We start from the raw sequence: 24,668 nt of genomic DNA, 5'->3' as shown, positions 1-24,668 counted from the left end.
CCACACATTCAAGATGAAAATATCACAACTGCTCCGAGCTGGCACCTTAACAATACATCAGTCTTGAAGGGCAGGGAAACCTTCTTTTAGAGGCTGTTTACTCTCAGAGAGCTCTGAGAACCATAACTTTCTTCACACTTTATATATCCAAGAGCCAGTCCATGAAAATAAAATCAATCCTCCTACTTCCAGAAAGGATAAATTCAATATTGCTTTGAGAATTTAATCAAGATTTTAAAGAAATGCTGCAACATTACTAAAAGCTATACCTTTTTCTGATTTAGGCTGGGATAGAGTGAATTTTCTTCCTAGTAGCTGGTACAGCGCTGTGTTTTTTACTTGTGAGCAATCAGAAGCAATATGGTGACCCGTGTTATACAAGAAATCAGGTTTTTCCTTCTGGCTCTTTTCTGTAAAATCTATAACTTTCAGTCTTGAATGCTCTTATACAAGAGAAAAATTAAATTGTATCAGGAGAGGAGTGAAGGGTGCACATTTCAGATACCACTAAATACAAAACTTTGTTGAACCAGCCACGGGCTTCCCATAGCTGCTAAGAAAATATCTCTGTGCCTCTTTTATCTCTCACATAAATTGTAAAAGGTTCAGTTTGTATAGCCACTTACTACAGATACCAATGTCCATAAGAATGGGACATTGCACTTGGCTGGGATCTCTAGGTTTGGCTTAACTCCGCTCAAAACAAGCAAACTCAATAAATAAATATTGGCATCTCCAAGGGAGAACTGAATTTCTCCTTCCAAGCACTGCAAAGAGAGAGCTCGAGAGGGTGAGGTTCCAATACCTTGGATGCTGTTTATCTGATGAATGTATTTTTAGGTGTAGCCTCAAGTTAAACATTGAATCTCCAACATCACAGCTCATTGGATTCTCATCAGGTATTTTACCAGATGAGCTGTATATACCAGAAGGCTATATTTTGGTGAAAGACCAAACCAGTCAGAGGATCCTTCACTCAAAAATTGTTCGTGATTTATCACAGAGCATGTGCAGTTTCTCTCTGTCAAACCTCCTAAATTGATTGAAATAGATTGTTCCAAGACAAGCATATATATAACACAATGAAATATCCCACAATAAATAGTGTGAATGAATGGTGCTGACAAGAACTGATGTGCTTGTTCCAGACATCACATCGTACAGAACTGAGTATGTGCGACCTAGAAAAGGTCAAAAACCTTAAAATAGCTGATGTCCACAAGCCCATCCTCTCCCTCAAGCTCTAGAGATGTTAGGACTCAATTAGTGCCACACTAATTTCTTACTTCCCAACACACCGTGACATTTTGATGCCAGATAACTTTTGCTGTTTTGTAACCAAACCTTGGAGGAAGGCTGGATGTCACACATTTTTATTTGGATTCTTGTGTTTAATGCAAGTGACAGATGGATTTATTTTTTTTTCTCCAGCTTATTCCAATATTCCAGAAAGATTTATGTTAAAGACTCACCTTGTCTCAGAGGTACCAGAGGATCTGGCATATGTGGTTCCTTAACCGAACATTTGTTTCCCCACAAGCAATACATGTGTCACTTGTGCTCTGAAGCAATGCGTCTTTCTTCAACAGCCTGCACCCACTTCCTTCTGATTCATGGAACAGACAGCAAGGATGACTGATATATTTGGCCCCCTCCCACACAAAGCAGGTTCAAGGGGCCAGCACCTCATGCTGAGGACTCTGCAAGGTTGGGCTTCAAGTACCTCATGTGCCCAGAGCTTGGACCACACCATGGTGCTGGTTTGTGATGCAGAACTCCTCTGCAAGTCAACTCTGCTTCCTCTCCTCCCCTCTCCACCCAGACAGCCATTCCACGGGGATGCAGTAGTAATTTAAGGTGATGAAAGGCAGGACACTAGGTGTGTGCATGACCACCAGTATGTGGCTGGCCACCGTCCCAGGTGGAGGAGGTGCCTGCATCCAGCAGGATCACAAGGAGATAAATGGGAGCCATCATAGGATGGTAAGAGCACAGAGTCATTCAAAGGATTGACAAGAAATATCAATCTTGTCCTCATTGAGAGCTTGAAAGACCATCTTGGTAGCATTAGCACATGTGAATCTCAGCTACCCCACAATATTCCAGGAAATCTTTTGCATGGCGTAAAATCACAGCATAAGAAATTAAATCACAGTCTGTATCTGTGAAACAGAGTTTTAAAGTTTTCAACTCAGAATGTAAGTGTCAAATCACTAAGGTGTCCCAATGTCCATGCTGGGGAACCTAAGCTGCCCCACACTGCTCCCCTCTCCTTGCAGAAGTCCTCTCTGGCCCAATTTGCTTGAATCCGATTCCAACCTCTTATTACAGTCAGATTTTAAAAGCCTTGGAAGAAGAAATCCAGCCCGTGGTTTTAAAACATCGAAGCCATGTTTTACATAATTTTGGTTTCAGTGGTCTATATGCTGAGATGAGCTGCTGCCTGACCACTCTCACCACACTACAAGATGGTCGTGTGTTTTGAAGACCAGCCAAAGCCTGAGCCAATACACACTCCCATGCACTTTCAGGTAAAATCTACATATTACACTGCTCTATGTTCTGATGTTACTACCACATCATTTTATAAAATAAAATAAATACCGTCCCCCCTCAAAAAGAGCATTCTACATGGGAGAGGACCCAAATGCTTTCCATAAAACAGCACCTGTTCACACTTCTGTGCATGAACTACACAGTGAAAAAGCAACAACTGTTGCTGTAGTATCTGTCGAACCTTTGTTTTCCTTTTGTAAATAACAACCAGGTAAGATTTTCCCAGGAAAATATTGCTTGAATAAACTACACCAGAAGCACAAATCCAGTCTGTGTCATTTGATCACCAGTATCTTCAGAAAATGTTGTATTTCCTTCTAGAGCAAAGTTTAGCCAGTAAAAGGTTTATTTAGTTGGCAAAATTAATGAAAACAATTTTGAGCAGTAAGAAATCCTAGCTCAAAAAATAAGCAAACCAAGACCAAGTGTCCAGCTGCTGAATACTTTATTCTTTTTCTACTTCATACACCTGAGCTCTTAAGGCTTGTACAAAATATAAAATAAAATAAAACCCCAGTATGGTTTTACCAATCTTAAAACTGCAGCCTTGTATTTTTTCATCATTTATTGTAAATATAAAGAAGGGTATGACAATTGCTAGTGTATCTACTGGAAGCACCTAACCTTTTGGATATTATGTCATTATTGATGCCATGAGAGTTGGTTTAGTTGATTCCATTTTTTGAAGAAATGCCCATTTTATTACAGCTCTTTCAGCAGAAGTGTGTCCCGTTTCAGGGAGAAATTCACTGAGAAGTGAACTTCCGTTAAAACCTCGTCCAGAAAAAATCCACTTCCAGTTCCACTGAAGAGAGGAAGAGCCTGCCTTTGCCTCCCCCACAGCTAACAGGAATGCACCAAACAAAAGGCCACAGAGAGAAACAGGAAGAATTATAAAAACACATATTCAAACTTCCCATACTAGCAAAATTCAAAATAAAATACACATTGCAGCCCCAGCGGCGATAGGGACTGCAGCAATATGAAGAGACGAACATTTGGGTGGAATGTAGGCAGCAAATCCTTCCACAGAGGAATGAAGTCCACTGGCATGTAGAAGGTGTGTAAATGTACTGTGGCTTGCTGAACCAGGTCCTGGGAGAAGCTGAGCAGCTTTTGCAAGATGCTGTCTGAGGGCACCCTGCACCAAGGGGTGGAAATCATGAAGCCGTCAGACAGCATCATGCAGATTTAGGTCCCTAATGCAATATAAAACATATTTGCTCCCCATTAAGTGACCTGGGAGCTTGCTTTGGCTTAGTTTTTTTCCCCAAGCATTTGTTGTTAAGTTAATTAAGCATTTAAAAATAACAGTCTCTCACTTTCCAGAGACTCCACATAAATACTAATCTGTCTTCATCTAAAGGCCAGATTTTCTGCAAGGGCAAATCAATACAGTTTCACTGATTGAGGATCTGGCCTTAAAAGTCTATCAAGTGCATTAAACCCAGCACAGTATGACATGTGCCTTGGCAGTAGGACAGTTCTCCGGATTAATATTTGAGGGAAATTTGGCAATTAAAAAAAAATCTCTGTTTTGAAGTGCTGCCATTCCTTTAATTGGTGCTGAACACCACAGTTTCTTCTCTGGGGAACTGCACAGCCACGGCTGGGCTTTCGCCGTCATTCTCCTCCAGCTTCAGACCCGCATTGTCCAGGCCGGCGCGGCCGGGCTGCAGCACGGCCGTGGGCTCTGCCGTGGGAGCGGGAGCGGCGCAGTACAACGTGAAGCCCACCATGATGATAACAAAGGACACGATGTAAAGACCTGAAAACTGGCAGAGGAGAAAAAGAGATGCATTAAGTCTCACCTGACGTAAGAACATGCCGCATGTAAGAACACAACGCTGCCTTGTTTCAATAATGTGAAAGCTACCCTTTCTTGTAAAAATTATTTCAATGAGGATTATCACCGTGAGCTGGATTCAGGTCTGAAAACCAAAATTCAACAGCTCTATTTGCTTAAAGACTTGGGCCACTGGCGAATTTTCTCTGCACCTCATTCCCAGGACTGTTGGACAGGGAGTTTCCTTGGGTCTACATGCAGGAATCTTAACAGGGAGAACAAATGGGTGTAAACAAAGTCATACTGAATGAAAGCTGTTTACACACATGAGTACTGGAACACTCTATCCCTAAGAGAATTTTGATCCAGCACATGCAAGTATTTCAGGTTCTGGCAAGAGATGAATCTCTGCGCTATTGCAAGCCATCAGGTTAGTTCTCTGCACAGATCTCTAGCCATCTGCAGGGCTAGATGAGTGTTATTGCTGGATCAAACCAGTTTGCTCTCTACATCCAACAAGTCCTTGAGGGACAGGGGCTGGGGCTCCTTTTACAAGATCAGCATTTGCAAGCTGTGAAGAGTGGTGAGAGCCAAAGAGTACAAATTGCAGAGGTACATCAGGCACTCTGTTGTTCACTTGCCTGTTAAAATTCCAGTAATTGCCAAGATTCATCCACCCTGACAGAAAGACAAATACTTACTTTATAACACCAGATTCAATAATACCAAGTGTTGAAGTTATCCACAGAAAGGAACAATTTTCAGCAGCTTTATTAAAATCCTCCATATTCCTTTTGTCAAACCACACTGATTAAATACTAGGAGGAAGGACCAGCATATCCTACACACCTCTGTCAATATCCTCTAACTTCCTTAGCTTCCTTAGACATGCTTGAAAAATATGTTCTAGTTTATCAGGATGAAATGAATGGTAAGACCTAGACAGTGAATGCTTCTCCAAAAAAGACTAAGGCATCTAGAATTTAGACACTGCAATTCCTGGCTGGCAGTCACATGGCTTGGAAACTCTTGGACGGCAGCACACAAAAGGAAAAGCAGACTGAAATACAGTGGCCTTGTGTTAAGTGCCCTCTCTCCTCACCTTGTTGGCTGTTTGCCTGGAGGAGCTTGGACTCAAGTGCTCGCCCCACATAGGAGGAAGCATCAAGCTCTGAGCTATCCCAACAGAGGCATCAGGATCACCCGTGGTCACACCTCCCACTGACCTGTTCCCAGCAAATGGGCAGAGCCTGGGGCTGTATCCAACCACCTGCACAAATTCTCCAGCCTCACACCCTGAGTGAGCATGCGCCATGAGTGCAAGGACCTGTGGCTGGGCAGTCACAGGAACTGCAGGAACTGGAACTGCAGAAACTGCAGATCCCTCACAGCACAGCGCCCACAAGGCTGGAAGTGTCTCTGATCCTGATGAGTCAGTTCCTCCAGGAGTGGATACAGTCACCAAGGCAGGGTGCCAAAGCTGCTGCAGTGTAGCTGTGACTCAAGGCCGGCCTGTATTTTTGCTTTTATTGACACAGGTGAACATTACCCATGCTGCTCTATCAGACATACACTTTTTTTTCCTTTCAAGGAGAACGTAAGCGTTTTTTCCCTGGGTTTTTTCTTTCTTCTTTTTTCTAATTTCAAATATTGCAACAACTTTATTGCTTCAGACACTGATTTCAGTCATACTTTGTGCAGCTGATATCCTCATTCCCCCTGCTGAGCCTAGAGAGTACTTTAAATGTTACTGGAGGACTGTATCTCCACCTAGTGTCTGTGATGTATACTCCTTCTACAGTGGCTTATACAACTAATGCATGAGATCTTTCTCAATATCTCTTGAGGGATTACAGGTATCTATATAATGAGTTCATTAGGAAGCACAGCAAGGATTCATTATGGAGTAAAAGGAAAAAATAAAAAAGAGTTCAAAGCCGCATGAAAAATTCACATTTCACTTGAAACAGACATGACTGGGGCCAAAAAGTTAAGTGCATTAGCAAAACACTGTGCACAAATCAAAACTTTATCAATTCCTGGGCCTGGTCTCTGCTGCAGCCACTGATTGTGGTTCTTCTGTTTGTTTGTTTCAGAGCAGGCTCAGACCATGGCAATTCAGAGCTCTCCATGGCTCTCTCCACTCTACAGCCCAGCCAAGCCTCCAGCTGCTTGTTGTGAGTATCATCTGATAATGGGATGATAATTAATAATTAATTATAGGGAATAACTAATTAATAGGGAATAATACTAATTATAGGGAATAATAACACCCTGTATTTTTTGTTTGTAGATTCCTGTATCCAGAGTGCTTTTTAATTCAGCAAACATCCTACTTGGTTCCTTTGCCCCATAGGTAAAGAAACTATATGGTTAACTTGGCAATAAGATTTTCTACTGCTAAGAGCCATGTCAAAATTAGGCTCCCTCAGTTCATGGTTATCTCAGATAATAGACAAGATAATAACTTATCTCAGATCCTCTGATCACTAAAGATGCGGCATTATTACTGCTCCCCTTTTTGTTACTTCATTGTTTCTAATCCCAGATGCAAGTTCCTGTTTCAATAAATATCTGAAGTTCTCTCAACATAATCCCAAAGTCTTCATCTGTTCATTTTTCCTTTTGGTACCAGATTACCTCACTGTTAAAAATTATGAGATAGCCTGCTCCCAGAAATACCTCTTCCCAAAATAAGCTAAAAGTGTGAAAAATAAAAATTTAATCTATCCCCTCCAAAGCTCTTCTTCCTCTTCACTATAATGAATATAAATTTATAATCACTTCTTGAGTTAAGCTATCTGGGCACCAAAATCCACATCTGGAAGTGACTCAGAAAGGATTTAATTGTTAGACCGTAGGTATGGTTTGCTTCCTGCATTCATTTTTAATGGATGCTTTGTAGTTAGGAGCAAAGTCTGGAACCCAAAACAGGGAGGAAAACTGAGCTAAGAGACCCTTGAAAAGGAAAATCTAGCTGCTCTCAGACCCTACCAATACCAGACTCTGCACTGCCTTCATTTTCAGAAAACAAATTTGACCTAAAAGCTTCTGGCTGAAGAGAAAGCAACCACATGGAATAATACAAATTAATCTCCTAAGCAAAGTTCACAAGCTTCTCACTCTCACAAGCACAAGCCCTTCCAGTCACCGAGCGGCTGACTCAATTACTCCAATTACTTTAATGAACTAAGTTCTCACAAGTGATTCTGGATGGAAAGTGGAGGGTGGAATGAAATCCTTTCAGCACTGTCATTTAGCTTGAGCGCACACTGCCAAAAATATTTTAGAGCACAATAGAAGTTAACTGCTTTTTGGAGAGTGCACAGAATAATACATTTATCTGTATTTTTTCAGATCCTTTAGTCTCTCCTTAACAGCAGCCCTGAGAGAGCTTGATTCTCATCCCAAAATGTTGGTAATGAACAAATTAAACTTCTGAAAGAAAGTATTATTTTCTGAAAATCAAACCAGTCCTCTTTCAGACACCAAATGCCTTTCAAGACTGGGAAATTCAAACCCTCTCCTTCGACACTTTGGAGTAATGAACCAGATCTAAACAATTCCACAAAGGGCTTTCAGTGGGAACTCTATTATTGTAACACCTCAGGAAATTATTTACTATCTCTTAACTTATCCCTTCAAGTGTGAAATGGTTTGAAAGTGGCTCTCTGGCTAATGGTGCAATGCTCTGCCATTAACTGACATGACTCCTCCTGACTGACGCCTGCCAACCATGAATGACAGAAGCTGCAGAAATGTGCAGGTGCAAACAACTGTTCTGGGGCTTTTAACAACATTACACTTCATTCATCATTTTGGAGTAGATATGTAACTGAAAGAATGTGAAAGTGGAGGAATGAATGTACTCACCTTGTAAAAAAACAGGTAAAGTCCAAGGAAGAGACTGTAGAGATCTGAAGTCAGAATCGCCAGGTTGACAGAGGTTGCACTGGTAATTTTAATCACAACTGGCATGAAGCTGTACAGCCCAAACATGCACAGGGCAAAGGCTGTGAACAGTAGTGCTGCAACACAAGGTGACACCTTACTCCTCAGGCACAGAACTATTTTATAGAGCTCTAATATCCTTCAGGTGCCTTAAAGCTATGCATTTCTATCTCCTACAAGATATGGGAATGTGCAAGCAAGAGAAGCATGAAAGACTACCTTGTATTGCAAGAATTACTGTACCTATACAAGAAAGTATATAAGATATATATATATATATATATATATATAAGTACATATACAAAATGTGTATATATATATATATATATATATATATATGTACATATAGATGTAGATGTATATATACACGAAAGTTCTTGTTCATTCCTACATAACATAAGAGCTGACTGAAGAAATTTAGAGCCACACTTCTTGATAACGTTTACTTCTGTTCAGGTCAAAATGTGTCCATTTTTCCTGCACTTCATTTAGGAAGGACAACAGAAGAGTGTTCTTGTGATGTTTCAACAACAAACATGTCAGTAATGTAACAGGTTTCATTTTTTACTTATTTCAATTTATTTTGAAACATTATTTCAGGTTATATGTAAAATGCAAAACCCGTTTTAATGTTCAGTCCTGCAGACCCTCTCTCTTTGCTGAGCTGCAAAGTTTGAAGAAAATAAACTTGTGAAATACAGTATTAATGCCGCTTGTTATTCAGAGAAAGAGAAGCCCCAACCATTCAAAGTCTAAATTATTATAATTTTCCAGTGTTCTGTAACATGCACATTATTTTGTCATACACATACCAATTTTCCAGTTCCACTGAATTTTCATTACCTCCTTATGTTCCACAATGGCTCTAGAGTAAGAGAAAAGATACAATATAGTAAAAAAGGAAAAAAAAATCATACTAAAATAGAGTATTTAATTACCAAATATATAAGAAACTTTTCATCTATAAGCCATTCATTTTTTTGTTTCAAATTTTACTGAATGACACTAGCTCAAACATCTAACAAGCATGAAAAAAGACATAAAAATTAAAGTGCCTGAAAGTCAAGAGCACTGTTATTTAATTTTTATGCCTTCTTCACAGGCGTTTTAATCCTTCAGCAATTCAGTTTTATTTGATATACCATTTGAGGAAATTATTAACTATAATGATGAGAAATGAGGACTATATAATTCATTAGATAGACTTAAGTGCATTTGGGCTGTTACTCAAATGTGGTTAATTGTAAGAGTATACACGGCTTCATTTTAAACTTGAGTTTATTATGGAAGATCTCTTGCTAACAATTATCTCCTAATCTTTTCCACAGAGAAAATTCTTTAAGAAATACAGTCCTATGAACAGTCCTCAGCATACTGAGTGTCCTCACAAACATCAACAAAATAAAAAATACAGCCAAGTATCCTATGTGTTCAACTTCAGGAGTTTAGCTTTAGAACTGCTGCAATAGGAGTAGTGCAAATAAAAAGGATATAAAACAGATGCTGATCAGCAACAAAAATCAATTCAAGTGGAAGGACTCCCATATAGGCCACATACAGATGCAACAAAGAATTTAATAACATCATTTCAGGGTATACAAGCAATCATCTGTAGTATATTCTTAATTAGTTTTAAAATAAATATTAGATCCTTACAGCTGTAGACCGCTGATAATAGTCCCAAACAAGCCCACCATTCCTAGAAACTCCACTCTGCTCAGATTTTTCACAATGTATTCCTCACCCACATTAGAAATGGCATACAAAGAAGCAGCAAGAAGCACTAAGACATCTCCAATCACCACGTCACTACCTGTACAGAAATATTAATCCACAATAAGGGTAATGCCACAAATACTTTTTAACTTTCCTTAAAAAAGCAAGTAAATTTATCTTGAACATCTCTATCTTCCTAGCTCATTCCAGGGGAAGGGGGAAGGGGGAAGGAAACCCTTCCTGTGTGTGCAGAGGAGCGTCTGAGCACAGTCTGCTGCCTGCTCACCTCACCCTGCACAGTGTGGAGTGAGCTAAACCCAGCATTCACATCTCATCCCAGCCAAGACCCTGCTGTATCATCTGGTCCAATCCTATTTCTGCTGACCTCAGGCCCTGCAGGGAATAGAGCAATCCCAGTTAGAGATGCTCTCTGCATTTCGGGAATATTGTCCCCACTTTTGCAGTAAGGCCTGATTCAAGGCTTGCTAAAATCAGCCTACTGATTTTGGAGTGACCTGGACTCAGCTTCAGGTTTATGACATGCCATGCTAAGTGGGCACTGCAGAGGGGTGGTACCATGTGTCCTGCTGCAATGTATTTATACTGCAAATGGGACTCCCTGTGCTAGCATCACTCACCATTAAATGTCTCTGTGCATCAGCTAAATAGCAAGAGGATCGCTGCTGTTCAAATCTTTCGATTGGTTTAAAATTTCCTTCTCTAAGCAATCACTAAGAAAATATGTCTAAAATATGAGAGTAAGCAGCAGTAAGGATCCCCAAGTCAGCAAATAAAGCACAACTTTCTAATGTCTCAGGGGAAGATTCTTCTCCCTCCAAGATATTTGTACCACACAGCAGTAAAGCTGAACTTCAGTTTGTCCTGTCTTATCTACAGCAAGACCCCAAAATAACAGCACACATTCTTATCTCTATGCTGCCTGATGAAGGCAATGCCCTGAAATTTACCTTCTCTCATAGCCTGTGGCTCTGAAAATTCAAAATTCTTATTCAAAATAAGATCACTATGATACAGGTTGATTTAGGCATCTGTCATAGAGAAGACAAAGCCTGCCCTTATCTGCACCCTGCTGGCTCCTGGCCCCAGAGCCCAGCTCCCTCACAGAGGTCCCAGGAATCCTGGCGTCTTACCCCACCTCCTCTTGCACTCCTGGAGTAAGCCCCTGCTTTCTAGACTGTGACCTTGGGGACACATGGGCCATTTCTCTGGGGTCTGCCGAACAGAACTCTGAGAAGTCAGCTGCTGTGAGCAACTTTTTAGGTGTTACTTGTACACAGAGAAAACTGCAACTCAGAAAACTGGCTGCCAGCAGGCTGATACTGTATAAACAAGACAAGGTTTGCAGGCAGAGGCCACTTCTTCTATTAAATCATCTCACATGACAGTCAAAGTGAACAAGCTTTCAGGAATGAGACTTTTCATCACATTGTCTAATGAACAGCAGCAAAATTTAAACTTAACACAAGTGGGCTTTTTAAGGTGGTAAAAATTTCCAAACATACAAGCAAAGAAATTCCACAGCTCCCCATAAAATCAACATCTCCTCTAAAAATAGCAACATGTTCTCTTTTAAAACAGAACTGTATCTGCTATTATTTCGGCTTTACAAGTTCCTGTCCACAGCAGGAACCATCTCTTTGCTCTTCCCCCCGACAATAAAGGACTCCTTACCTTCACCTTCCTCCCTCCCTGCCAAAATGTCTGCACCCACCATTGTTCCCACACCCAGCAAACAGATGGCAACAGCAACAAAATGTATCAGCTTGTATCTTGCTCGGAGAAGGAACCAGGACAAAGTCATCAGCACGGGAATCCCAAAGCAGTCCAGGAGCTGTGTGTACAGAAAAATTGTTTGAGTTAGAAACCCACCCCAAATCTGGACTGCAACATCCTGAAAGCAAATGCAGAGGATCTTACTCCAATCATCAGATGTTAAGGAAACCTGCAAAGTAGCCCCAGTAAAAGAGAGGGATGAGACCCATATTTCAGCATTAAAAGCATTTTGCAAGTGAAGGAGGAGCTGGAACAGGGATCCACTTTCTCTTGGTAGCAAAGCACTTATTTAGAAACTCTTCTAATAATGGATCTAACCAATCTTTGCAGCTTCACAAATGAATGCTAGGATGCTGCTCTGAAACAGCATTGCTCCCCGGGGCTCCACATACACAAAGCAAAAATATGGAACTATTGATGGGTACAAGTAATCTAATTTTACATTGACGTGACTGTGACAAGGACCTGACCCTGCAGCTTTGGGTTTGATGCTCTGACTTATCTTTCCTTTCTTTATTTTTTCTGCAAAAGTTTCTATATATCTTTGCTTCACTGTTAGACCCACGCATAGAATCACAGAACTGCTTGGATTGGAAAAGATCTTAAAGTTCATCTGGTTCCAACCCTCCTGCCATGGGTAGGGACACCTTCCACTCAACCACTCCAACCTGGCCTGGGACACTTCCAAGGATCTTCTACCTATTCCCCTTTAGGACAGGAAGCAGCAAGAGTTATCTGTGTACTTAATACAGAAGAACATACACTGTAGCATAAAATGGGCATATTGTTCTAAAATAACCAAATACCATCAAGACCACTGTGCTAATCCTAACTGGTTTAAGATTTAATCCAACAAAATAGATTTTGTTTCTGAGTTTGTGAAAGGAAAGAAAAGGTGTATTTTCTGACCTATCTCAGTAGAGTGCCACAGAACTACATAAGGGAACAGCATACAGCAGAACATACAGTCAACTTCCCAAAGATTCCTGAGAAATTACTCTCAAATATCACTCCTTAAAACCTGGCCTCTTGAAGCTCCAACAAAATATGTCCAGATCAGTAGGACTGGGGTATAATCCCTGCAATCATGACAAGAGCCCTTAGTTCTTAATTTATTTTCAGACTTTGCCTGCCTCAGTGCACCACTGCAGTCAACTTCTGTGCTGTGCCATTTCCCCAAGGGCTTCAAGCAAACTTGTTAACGTTTTGAAGTTTGGTTCTACTTGCTCATAACTAAATTCTTAGAAGCATAGTGCTAAGAGCAGCTATTCAAGATTAAATCCTAACAGTGCCTCTAATCCTTCCATCTATTTGTCTTTGCTCCTTGGATTGCCTCCAGCTTGTCCAGTTTGTAAAGTCTATGAAGTGTAAAAGTACTTCTTCAGGCCATATTATGAGACATTACAACTACCTGAGTCTCAGTATGTGATACCAAGTATTTCAATACAACTTTACACCATGGAAAATATCACACTGTGACCTTCTATCTTGTCACAGGTCTTGTTCTCTATCTCACCTTTAGTCTAGACTTGAGAAAACCTCTAACATTTCCTTCAGATTTGACTGTTTTGACTAGTATCAAAGAACAAGAAATACTACAAGCATTAGAAAGCAAAATTTTTACCCCTCTGGTGGTATATCTACCAGAGGGGTAAAAATAGACATAACTCTTCTACTAATAAGTAAACTTTCACTCCCCTTAACTGAGATGTTAGTATGTAGCCTTCCAACCTCCAAACAATTTTTCAACCTAAACAGAAAGAGTAGAAACCCTTTAAAAAAGTCTTAATTAGGATATAAGAGAGTAGTACATAATGAGCCAGAAGCTTTTTCAGTAATGCAAGATGGGGAATTGCTGCATCCATACCAAGAACACACTGGAGAACCACAGCACCATGGTTAGAGGACTTGCAGCCAGGGCACAGAGGCACCAAATTACGAAGAACACACTCTGGTAATCTGTTCCAGGAGGCAATTACCCTCAATTACAGACAGATGAAATCAGATTTCCATCTACTGGATCTTACCTTCCATTCATCTAGTATATTATAGAGCTCTTCTGTACAGGATCAAGATCAAAGAAGTGCAAAGCAGATGTAATATCAGGATGAATTGTGTCAATGGAACCAATTAAAAAATAAAGTTTATTTATTGAGGTTTTACAACATTTACAGCAGTACTGTGGTACTGACTACTATTTCCAGTAGAGCCTCTTCAAACTCTCATCTTATTCAATTCTAGCCTGTATTTTTAACAAGGGGCGGGAAAACCAGATAACCTGGTGATTTGATTCACAAGTGTTTTGACTCAAGCCATGCTTTGGCCACAATGTTTATAGGAGGTTTTAAAAGTAGGGTAAATTATTAAAAGATGTTTTAATATAATGGTTAATAAATTATCACAGACAGTTGGAGGTCATTGGTTTGCTTATAATTGCCAGCTTCAGACAGCTTTGTAAGCAAGAATGCTCAATTGCACATCCTGCTCATTCCCCACAAGGCTCCCTAAGGGCAGCCTCCAGCTGAGCCCCAGGGGCTTATCCTATATTTTCTCTTATTGAGGCTGGCACTCTTCCATCAACTGACAATCTGTCAATAGCTGCCTGAAAAACATTTCTATCTGAATGATCTACAGAGCAAATGGTAAATGTGCCTAGTAACATGTTAAAAACATCAAACCACAGCCATACTGCTTGTTTTTTGATATAAATCACATAATTGTTATCACAGAATATCCTGAGTTGGAAAGGATCTATCAGAATCTTTAAGTCCAACTCCCGGCCATGCACAGGACAACACAAGAGTCCCACCATGTGCCTGTTGTCCAAATGCTTCTTGAACTCTGTCAGGCTTGGTGCTGTGACCACTTCCCTGAGGAGCCTGTTCCAGTGCCCAACCACCCTCTGGGTAAAGAACCTTCTCCTGATATCCAACCTGAACCTCTCCCAACTCAGCTCCATGCCACAATAGGTGGTCAAACTGCAGCACAGTCAAGTCCCGCCACAGGGAAAAAAGGACGCTGGCAGCAAGGAGTATCCTGGCACTGCCTCAGCCACAGCCAAACAGTTCGGTTGTGGACGGAAGTCTTTGTCTGTATTTACTGAGAAATGAGAGCTGTCATCCCACTGTTATCACCCTAAAAATCTTCAAACCCCTCCTGTAAAATGCTGGTATTTGATAACTAAAGGGAAACCAGTTCTGCTTGTGTGTGCATGTGTGAGAAAATACATGGAAGTTCCTTGCTGAGCTGAAAAAAACTTATCTTTGAAGCTCCGTTTCATGGGAGTGAGCAGAAGCTCCAGCCAGACAGCATTTTAACAATGATTACACTGCTTTTGGGAAGGTGCCATAAAGCCCTGTTGTTTTTATGGTCCCTGGGAATCCACTCACAGCCAGTACTGCAGACAGGCCATCAGGCTGGGTGCTCTGAACCACAGGTACTGATGTAGCTGCAAAATCGCTTGCCAAAAACAAAAAGAAAATGCCTTGCACTAGAGCAAATCACAGGCTTCTGCTGTGGGGTTTTTTCACTGTATCTCATTTCTGACAATGGAGAGAAACCGGTGACTTCAGAGAATGTGCAAGAAACCTCAGGGCAACAGGCAACTGCAAAAAATAGCAATTACTGAACTGTTCAGTCGCAAGGTTACCAAAATGGAAATAGGCTCAGAAAATGCTTGAGTTTTTTGGACAGGACAATCTATTACATATATATATATATATTCTTCCTTAATTTCTATGAAAGAAATCATGGGAATAGCTTTACTATTTCTGAGAACTTGGATCAAAGTCCTGGCTTCTTCAGCTGTAAACTATAAGGTCAAACAGTGTCTAACTTACCAGCTTAACTTGATCTTGAGACTGAAACAAGTCACTTAAAACTTTGATTCCTTAGGCATTATTTGTAAGGAGATTAAAGACCTAATGAGTCATAACACATAAGTATGAAGTGGAAATGTGACAAAACAACCCAAGAGACACAATCGATCTTCAGTAGTGCAATGAAAATTTACTGCAGTTCTCTAAAGGGCGCCCAGATTGCAGGAGTTTATTGCTTTACAAGTAATTCTCTTAAACATTAACCCCTATTACTTTGACTCTGTAAAACACTGACTCCTTTCCAGCTAACAACCAAGTCTTCACGTTATTATTTTTTTTTTATTCAGGTAAGTGGGGCCATGAGCCCAGCCACAGATCCCCACCACTGGTAACAGCAGGCATGAACTGGCACAACATGGACACACTCCCTACTCCACACTCACACAGTGAGTTAACTTGGGCCTGACAGCTCACTAACAGTACAGCCAAAGGCAGGGTTTACTCCCACTTTGCTCAGTGTTCTGAGTTAGTCTGTTCAAGGAAACTGCCCCTGCAAGCTCAGGAGACTGAAGGAGGAAAGCACTGACTCTTCCAGCAGCTTTTGTCTGTGCAATGTGACAAAGAAATCCCAGCTTTAGGCCTTCTGTTTACAGAGCTTTTTCAGAACAAAAGATTTATCCTAATGCAGCAATGCAGAATCAAGCACTGGTGTTGGAGAGGATGTCTACTATTTCTTTATTTATGCTGAACTTCCTTCCACCTCTTTCAGAGAGGGCCCTGAACTGCCACATACAAAAGCCACAAGGCTGGTACCCCCCTGCATGGGCAGCAACACCAGCTGACATTCAGTGAGTCCTCACAGGTGGGGTTGCATCTCACAACACCTCTCACAGCTTCTAGGAGTAAGCAAAAGATCCACCTCACTGTCATCAGCAAGAACCTGCACTGAGTGACTGTATCTGGTCTTTATTTTGTGTAAGAAGAAAAAACTCAGTGGCTGTCAGCAAACTCTTAGAAGTGCTTTTATCAAAATAATTAGGGTTCAACTCAAGAGCTGGCACAGCTCTACCAGCCAATCTTCTCTGCTTCCTGGAAAGGTTATTCATGATACAGGATGCTCTTCTCTGTACTGCAGAGAGAAAATAGATGCTGGAAAGTTCTTTTCAGGCTTAAATAGCTTCCATGACTGTCCTATAAATCTCATTTTAGAAACCAGTCCAAAACTGTAATAAAAGCAACAGCTCAAAAAGAGAGATTGGTCCTTACCTGCACACTTGTGAGGTTTGTATATTGGTAGGCTTTTACAATCGTGTAATTGGCTTCAACATCAGCCAGTCCCACAATAATATACTTCCACCACCTCTGTTTCAAAATCTGACAGAGACTGTCACTGCCTGTTTAGAAGAAAGCAGCAATCAATATGTGTTTCTTTCCAACCAAACATTGCATGGGAATTTTGCTTTTTAGAAGCATAAATAATACCAAGATTGACTTTGCCTGCCCCTGCTTAAGATAAAATAACAGGAAACACAGCCTGGGAGGAGACAATGCAAATGCTGAAAAGCACAGAAATTCTTCCACATGAAGCAAAACACAGCAAGACTATAGTTGTCTAAAGAGTAAATTAATAAGAATAGGAGGAATACTAAATAGCCTCTGGTAACAAAGCGTGTTAAAACAAAACTTATTTTTCCTAATATAACATATGATTTCAAATCACAGAGCACAAAACTCTAAACAGATATGACATTACATCAAATCAAATGCACATTTAACCTGTGAAATTAACTTCCATGTGTTGCTATAAAGCAGGAACTTCAAAAACTAGTAGGAGTATTGAGGTCTTAATTTTCAAATTCTGAAAGGAAAATGTAGAAAGAAAAAAAAAATATGAACGAGAATCTCCCATCCCGTATTTCACATACCAGTCTTAAATACCAGCATTGTTGTATAAACCAGAAGCAGCAAACAGTAGTTGATGAAACTTTGCAGCATTGGAGTATTCACATGGAATCTGTCTGCCAGGTACTGGCTTGTAACAGCAGTCCCACAGATAAACAAGGAGAGCATCTGGCCCAGAATTACAGTTTTCCAAATATGCCTGTGAACATAAAAGACAAAACAGTAAGCTTAGAATTAAACATTCACGTTTCTAAAAAAATATTTTCTAGTTTTACAGGGAAAATGACTTTTTTTTAGACTGACACTTTTTTTTTTCTTTTTTCCTACTCCCTACCAATGTTGTCCTGTTACCCACAGGTAAGCAGGGTTTTGTGTACACAGAAGGTCTAGTCTGACCTCAGGAGAGCCACGTGAGAAGTGAGGCCAGCTCAAACCACCAGCCATGGAGACTGCAGTTACTCGCAAAGATCTTCAAACAGGTCACCTGGGCAGGCTCTACCCAATAGCAGGTCCCATTCTTATTAAGCAAGTTTTGAGTTAAATCCTTTGTCTCCACTGAATTCCATCCTGACTGATCAACAAAGATGTACAACAAGGAGATAAAGCACAACTACTTTCAGGCTCGTTTGAGACCTGAGTTTTACTGAGCTGAGACCTTAAGATGAACAGTGGAACATAAAAGTAATGATAAAACCAAATAACAGTTCAGTTTGGAAGGCTCTTGAAAGATCATCTGGTCCAACCCTTCCTGGGAAAAGGAGCCTCAAGGAGACTATTTAGCACCCTGTCCAGCTGCATCTTGCAAACCTCCAGTGATGGGGACTCCACAACATCCCTGCAGAGGTCATTCCAGAGATGGCTTGCTCTCACCATAAAATAAATCTTTCTTAAAACATTAATTATTATAATCAATACTTATTGTAGATTTTTTCAGTTCTATTACATCATGTTCTGCTGCAACTGAGGATGGAGTTAAGAATGCATTTTGGGTAAGATGATGTTTGCATCGACAGCTCTTCTTAAGTCCTACCCACAGCCAGCAGGGACAAAAAAGGGGAAAAAAAAAGCTCATGCTCTTTTAGTAGCAATTCTTCACTTAATATAAGATGAACTATTCCAGATGCTCCAAGACAAACAGGGGCATGTAACTCTATGGGGTTTTTTTGGCTTGCTCTTTCTCCTGCCAGTGGTGTTACGCTAATTTGTACCACCCCAAGTCTCTGCACATGCACAATACACAGTGACAGGAGCTCAGCCCTTTGCTGTCTGTACAGGTCTGCTACGTTCACATTTAATCTGTTTACTCTAAAGACTACTGATGACAATTTAACTGTCTGCACAATCGATAAATTTGTTTCCACTCAAATTAATCAAGTAAGGGAAGAAAGGACCTCATTAGGATTCTGCACCTACCCTGCACCCACATCTCCCCACGCTGACTTCTGGCAGGACACCCACGTGTCAGGCACACCACCTGAGAGTATCACTGCCTGTATTCCCAAGGTGGGTGACCCCAACACAGTAAGTACCAGCTCACCCTGCTGTGCTGTGCTGTGCAATCCAGCTGCCAGATAATTAGAAGGGTGTGTTTGACAGTGCTAAACCTGACCACAATCATGCAATCAATCCCTCCTTTTGGAAGGGAGGCATCTTCCTTGCACAGACTCCAGTGCACCTGCATGAATCCTGTTTTCAATTCAGCCTGACACCAAGCTCTTCTGACTTTGAAAATGCTGCTGGGCACATTTTTCTCTCCAAGTCCATTCTGATGAGACAGCAAATCTCTACAAAGTCCAGCCACACTGTACTTCCAAGAGATTTGAATCCTATGCTTTGCTACAGTTTGCCTTGCCAATCCCAGGAATGGTGCACATTCACACTCTAAGTATTATATACCATGTGACAATCTTGTAAGGTACTGTCCAGACTCATCTGAGTAACTCTTACTGGTATGTGAAAGAAAAACATTCTCGTTTCTAAACAGATTTCTAAAATACATACGGTGGGGGGTGGTGGGTGGTTTTCATTACAAACAACAGGATGTAAAATTGAAGTGATTAAATATCACTTCTGTTATATTTAACTGATTTCTTTTTCATTTCTTCATATTCTGGTCAATGGTCTATGCTATTTAATGAACACCTCAGACACACTCTGGCTAATTATTCTGGCTGATACAGAAATATCTTTTTATGGTCATGTAAAGAATTTAATCAGTTGCCATTAGAACAAATGTGATGTAAGTTAGCTAAAATTTCAAGCAGGCATGGATGAGGATTCCAGCTTGCCCTTTGCCAGCCCTGCAAACTCTGGCTCCTTTGCAGCACGTAAAGTGACAGAAGACCCACTGAAATTCAAAGGAAGATACACTGTGGTGAACAGCATACAAAAACATGTTTTCAGGCATTTCAAAAAATACACATATACTTTTTATTATTCAAATAAAGCCTCTTGCCCCAAACTAGCAGAAAAATGTTTCTTCTTCACCATCAGCACTCAAGTAACACAGTAAGCCTGTAGCAGATTATTGGACTAAACTCACGCTTGCACTTGGACTATCTGGGAGGAGAGTGTGGAGGTCGGGATCAGACATGAATAGAGACATGACTGGGCAAAACTGCTGCAGTTTCACTGGAGCAAAGCCTGTGTGCTGCACAAAATGAACTGCACTCATCAATATACTACCAGGAGAGGTCAAAGCTGCCCTGGCTGGCAGAAGCCCTGATCTGAACACAAACTCCCCTCCATCCACCTGCTGGGTGTTGCCACAGAGAAGGGCAGAAGCACAGGCAATACCACCCCACAAGCTCGTTTAAGGAGGCTCATTTAACATGGACTTCTGTGTGGTAGGGCTTTAAACATTTTTGTCTGGGATATGATGTTGCAAGGGGCAACTTTGCTCCCCCTGAGCTACAGAACCTTCTCTACAGCAAAGGCCTGCACTCTACTTGCAGTGTTCTGGCAAACTGGATAGCAACCATGTTCCAGTGAGAGGATAAAATGGGGGAAACCTGCTGCCACTCAAATTTGCTAACAATTGAGCTGCTCCAACCATCAGTTACTGAAAACAAGACAGACGCACCTGCCCTCTTGCAGTGGAGTAACTCCACTAAACTGATCCTCAGCTTTTCTAATGATCAAATTTCCCCAGTTCAAAGTACCTAAGGAATTATCTCCTTGCATTTCTGCATTTGGGAACAGAGGCAGGTCCAGAACCTCCAGAACTGTTTGCTTTGTGGTTACTGCCCTAGCAATCACTGCTATTTAGTTAATATATGTCTTGGCAGTACTACGGCATTTACTTCTACCATAACAAAGGTGTCTGACAAAGCAAGCAGGCTTCATCACACCTCATGCCCTTCTCTATTTTTGTCTATTTTAATTCAAGGAATTTTTTTTTTGCCTGAACAGATTCAAAATGTTAACATCAAAAAACACACAGAAAGACTTAGTCTTTAGTGGAAAACTACCTTCAAAAAAAGTCTTCTGTAAATCCCAAAATGCTCTGTACCTGGCAGCTTTCTCAGCTGTGTGTAAGGTAACAGCCTCTTGCCCTGACTGCTCCCCAGTGCCAGGTGGAAGCCTCAGCACGAAGCTGAAATGGTTTCCCCTCATACCATTTGCCAAAGCATGAAAAATAATTTCTTCAAATAGAGATGACATCACCATGCTCCTGGCATGATGCACTGGGCTCATAGCCTATCTTAAAAAATATGTTTGATCCTCTCTAAACTTGAGAGCAAACTTTAAATCCTACTGTTTGCATTTTGCATGACAATTTCTTCTGAGAAAAATGATTTAAAGACACAAGTTTCCATTCCATTTGTTATTGATGTGTACAGATGACAGTGACTTTCTTATTAATAATTGATCAGATTTTGAAACATATTAATTATTAACTTTTCCATGCCAGAACTTAATCCTCTCAGCTTTTTTTTTTTAATGCATTGGAAAAGACTAATTCACTCTGGAGTCTCAAATGATGCAAGGTAAGTGTTCTGAAAAGGCCTTTCATTTCATAGTTGGGTGGGGTGGGTTATTGTTGGCTTTTAATGCTTGCTAGCAAGCTACTAAGATTAGTCCTCCCCTCCCTTCAGCCACCCTCTTAGCTGGCTGTATCTATGGCTTTGAGCAAAACTGAAGTCATTTTGGGACTTTTTAGAGCATGAAAGTTTTCCACAAATTGGTCGAAAGTGCACATTGAACAACGTGCAGCTCTCAACATCACAAGAAACTCAGGCTGGCTTTCCTTGGCTCCATGTGAAATGCAGAATAAAAAATACACCAAGATACTAAAATACAATCTATATAGGAGGAAGTTAAAGGAAATTTAGTAAAACCACAGTTAACAATTTTACTGGCTATTAGTTTACTAAATCCTGTAATTTTAATGTAAATTTTTAACTTATAAAAAATACAGCTAATCAAATATTCATTTTAATTCTGCCACCAATCTAATACTGACGTGGCAAAGCCTGGCAATACTGTTCACGTACAGAGTGTACTTGCACTTAGCTTTAACTACTGAACCCTTCCTAAATAGGGGAGGAAGTGACCTTTTAATTCCAATGATCTTACTTTTTCATGCTAGTGGTTAAGGGAAAATGCAGGTTCAGACCAAACCATACTGCAACATAATTAGTAAGAAGTACAGAATATATTTCTAAGAACTAACATCATCAGAAGTTAGTTTTTCCATGTTCTGCTTTGAAACTGACGTTTGCAATTTAATTTGCAAAAGGTAAAAAATAGCAAAGCACCAGAAATGTATTTTCGAATGGCTCTACTCAAAAACCAAAAAAAAGCAGAAAAAAACCCCACAACAAAACCCAGACCCAGCCTAGTTATTACATACAACTATTAAACCTTCCTACGACTCAGAAAGGCCTCAAACAAAACTGTGGCTGAGCCTGCTGTCACCTGGAGGAAAAAAAAATAAGAAAATATATCAATTCAGTATCTCAGACACCACTTCTTAAAATTCAGTGAAAGCTATTGATTTTCTTTCAAATACCTTCCATAGACTCACTTAGTGTAGCCTTTGGCAAAACTAATGGCATAGGTGAGGTTACTGAACAACTCAACAAGTTTCTGTCTTGCCTTTTGGGTCTCTCCTCACAGGCATGAGGAGTGAAAAGAGAGAAACTTATAACCAACAGAGAAGATGAGACTTTGTCCACTGGAATAAGGCTGTTCTTGGCCAGCACACACCATCACATAGTCCAGCAGCCAGACTACAGTTTATGAGCACGAGGCTGGCAGGAAAGCCAGCCCATCCTTGGCTGACAAATCCTATGCAATAACTATTAGTGACCAAAGTTATAGCTCAAAAAAAGTCTTTTAAACAGGGACTGTCCCCCCCCGAAGAGGGAAAGTGAAGCTGTAAATGAATGGTCTAGAAGTCTGAGGATGCAGTCCTGCTCTCATGGAAGCTAGTGCTTCTTTAGTATCAGCTTGTCTGCACAGCTTGGCAGATATTTTCCCGCAAGTTTTCCCTGCTTAACTAGTGCGCATATTTCAAGAGATATACCTGAACGAGTCTCTATCCTAAGCTGATTCACGGAAGGAGGAAGTGGGGATATTGGTCTTTCTGGACTCCACATTTCATCTCAGTTATTTTGTTCTATTACCTTTGCTATCCCCCATGGCCTGTCCTTCATAATGATCGAGAACAACAAAACACATAAAGCGCAGGGGAAAAAAACGGAAAAGAGAAGAATAAAAAATACAAACGCATGTGTTTATGTGTGAGAGCACAGTCCTACTTCAACAGAGTCAAGACATGACTGGCTAATTCCGCGCTCAGCCGAGGTGACCCCGAGCGCTCTCGCCCAGCAGCATCCGCAGGCTGCAGCTCGGCGGCGCTCCCGGAGCAGCCCCGGCATCGGAGCGCCCGCTCCCGGGGCAGCGGCCACAGCTCCCCCGGACTCCCCTGTGCCGGGCCGGCCGAAGGCTCCGGGCTCTGCTCAGCCCCGCGCAGCCCCGGCCGTAACTGCGGGCCCGCACCGCGGCGGCCGCTCCGGCCCAGGCTCCCCGCGGCTGCTGCCGGCGGCGCAGAGCGGCCTCCGCATCCCGACCGCGCTGCCGCCGAAGCGCCGAGAGCGGCACGGACGCCTCCCCTCTCCTCCCGTCCTTCCCCCGCTCCGGCGGGCGGCCCGGAAACCGGCGGGCGGGGAGGCCGGCGCCGCGCGGTTCCACGTGGAGGCCGGGGACTCACCAGGTGCAGAGCCTGGCCCCGAGCAGCGCCAGCAGCCGGCGCGGAGAGGAGGCGGCGGCCCCGGGCGATGGCTCGGCAGCATCGGCAGCATCTGCAGCAGCTGCGGCAGCCGCGGGCTGCGGTGCCCCGGCAGCAGCGGCCACCTCCTCCATGGCGCGGCTGCCCCGGGCCCGCGCCCGCCGGCAGCGGGCAGGGAGCGATGGAGGGCGGGCGCTGCGAAGGCGGCACCCGGCGGAAGGAAGGGATGAGCAGCAGCACCGGGACAGCGGCACTCTGCTCCCCGGAGAGCGGCCGAGCTCGGCTTTGTGCCCGCCGAGGGGCCGCCCCCGGGAGGGTCACGGGGGGTCGGAGCTCTCCTGATGTTGCTTCTCCTGTGCGCGCTCCGGCCCGGCAGTTTCCTTCAACCGCTGGCTGTAGGTGGGGAGCTTTAGTAGCGCCAACGCCACGCTGGTGTTCCCGCTGTCCCGCGGGGCCCCGGCAGCAGCCCAGCCCGGTGCCCCGGTGCGGGTCCCTACTCTGCCCCCAGCCCCTGCGCAGGCAGCGAGCCCCAGGGCACGCGGGAGCCTGGCAGCAGCAGCAGCAGCAGCAGCAGCAGCAGCAGCAGCAGGGCGCTGCGCGGGCACTTTAGGCGCATCCGCCGGTTACAGGAGTAACAGTTACTCTGTACGCTTCGAGTTCAACTTCTCGCAGCTTTCTGCGCAGCCTCGGGTCTCCTAACGCTTCAACTCCCACTTCTTGGCTGCTTCTTTCGCATGCCTCTGGATTTTTCACATCCTGTTTGTATTCAGCTACATCTCAGGGCAACTCACCTGGAGAACCTGGTGACATTTTGCATACTTTGGTGAGTTTTTAAATAGTACTTCTAATGATGCTCTGTATGCGATGGCATTAAACCCTGAAGGTTCTCCAGGAAGAGCAACGTTCTGTC

General features: G+C 42.3%; 1 protein-coding gene across 1 annotated transcript; it reads right to left on the bottom strand.

The window, feature by feature from the left end:
- Positions 1-2,990: 2,990 nt before the first annotated feature.
- SLC35F2 (solute carrier family 35 member F2) lies at positions 2,991-24,245 on the bottom strand. The gene is made up of 8 exons (XM_030950987.1): positions 23,741-24,245; positions 17,547-17,722; positions 16,888-17,015; positions 11,702-11,861; positions 9,950-10,106; positions 9,106-9,158; positions 8,216-8,370; positions 2,991-4,331 (listed from the first exon to the last, which is right to left on the bottom strand). The coding sequence occupies exons 1-8, from the start codon at positions 23,890-23,892 to the stop codon at positions 4,113-4,115; spliced, it is 1,200 nt and encodes a 399-aa protein (XP_030806847.1). The 5' UTR covers positions 23,893-24,245; the 3' UTR covers positions 2,991-4,112.
- Positions 24,246-24,668: the final 423 nt, after the last annotated feature.

The sequence above is a fragment of the Camarhynchus parvulus genome, chromosome 1, assembly GCF_901933205.1.
Source record: "Camarhynchus parvulus chromosome 1, STF_HiC, whole genome shotgun sequence".
NCBI classification, from domain to species: Eukaryota; Metazoa; Chordata; class Aves; order Passeriformes; family Thraupidae; genus Camarhynchus; species Camarhynchus parvulus.
The sequence above is the reverse complement of the archived record's forward strand: the minus strand, read 5'-3'. Positions and strand labels throughout refer to the sequence as shown.

What these genes read in the sequence shown, in the direction of transcription:
- SLC35F2 (XM_030950987.1), bottom strand. Translation starts at nt 23,892, where the DNA reads ATGGAGGAGGTGGCCGCTGCTGCCGGGGCACCGCAGCCCGCGGCTGCC. An exon ending in AGGGAGGGAGGAAGGTGAAG is followed by an intron (nt 10,107 to 11,701) that starts GTAAGGAGTCCT and finishes ATTTCTGTACAG; the next exon opens with GTAGTGACGTGGTGATTGGA. An exon ending in TCAGTGGAACTGGAAAATTG is followed by an intron (nt 8,371 to 9,105) that starts GTATGTGTATGA and finishes CTTGTGTTGCAG; the next exon opens with CACTACTGTTCACAGCCTTT.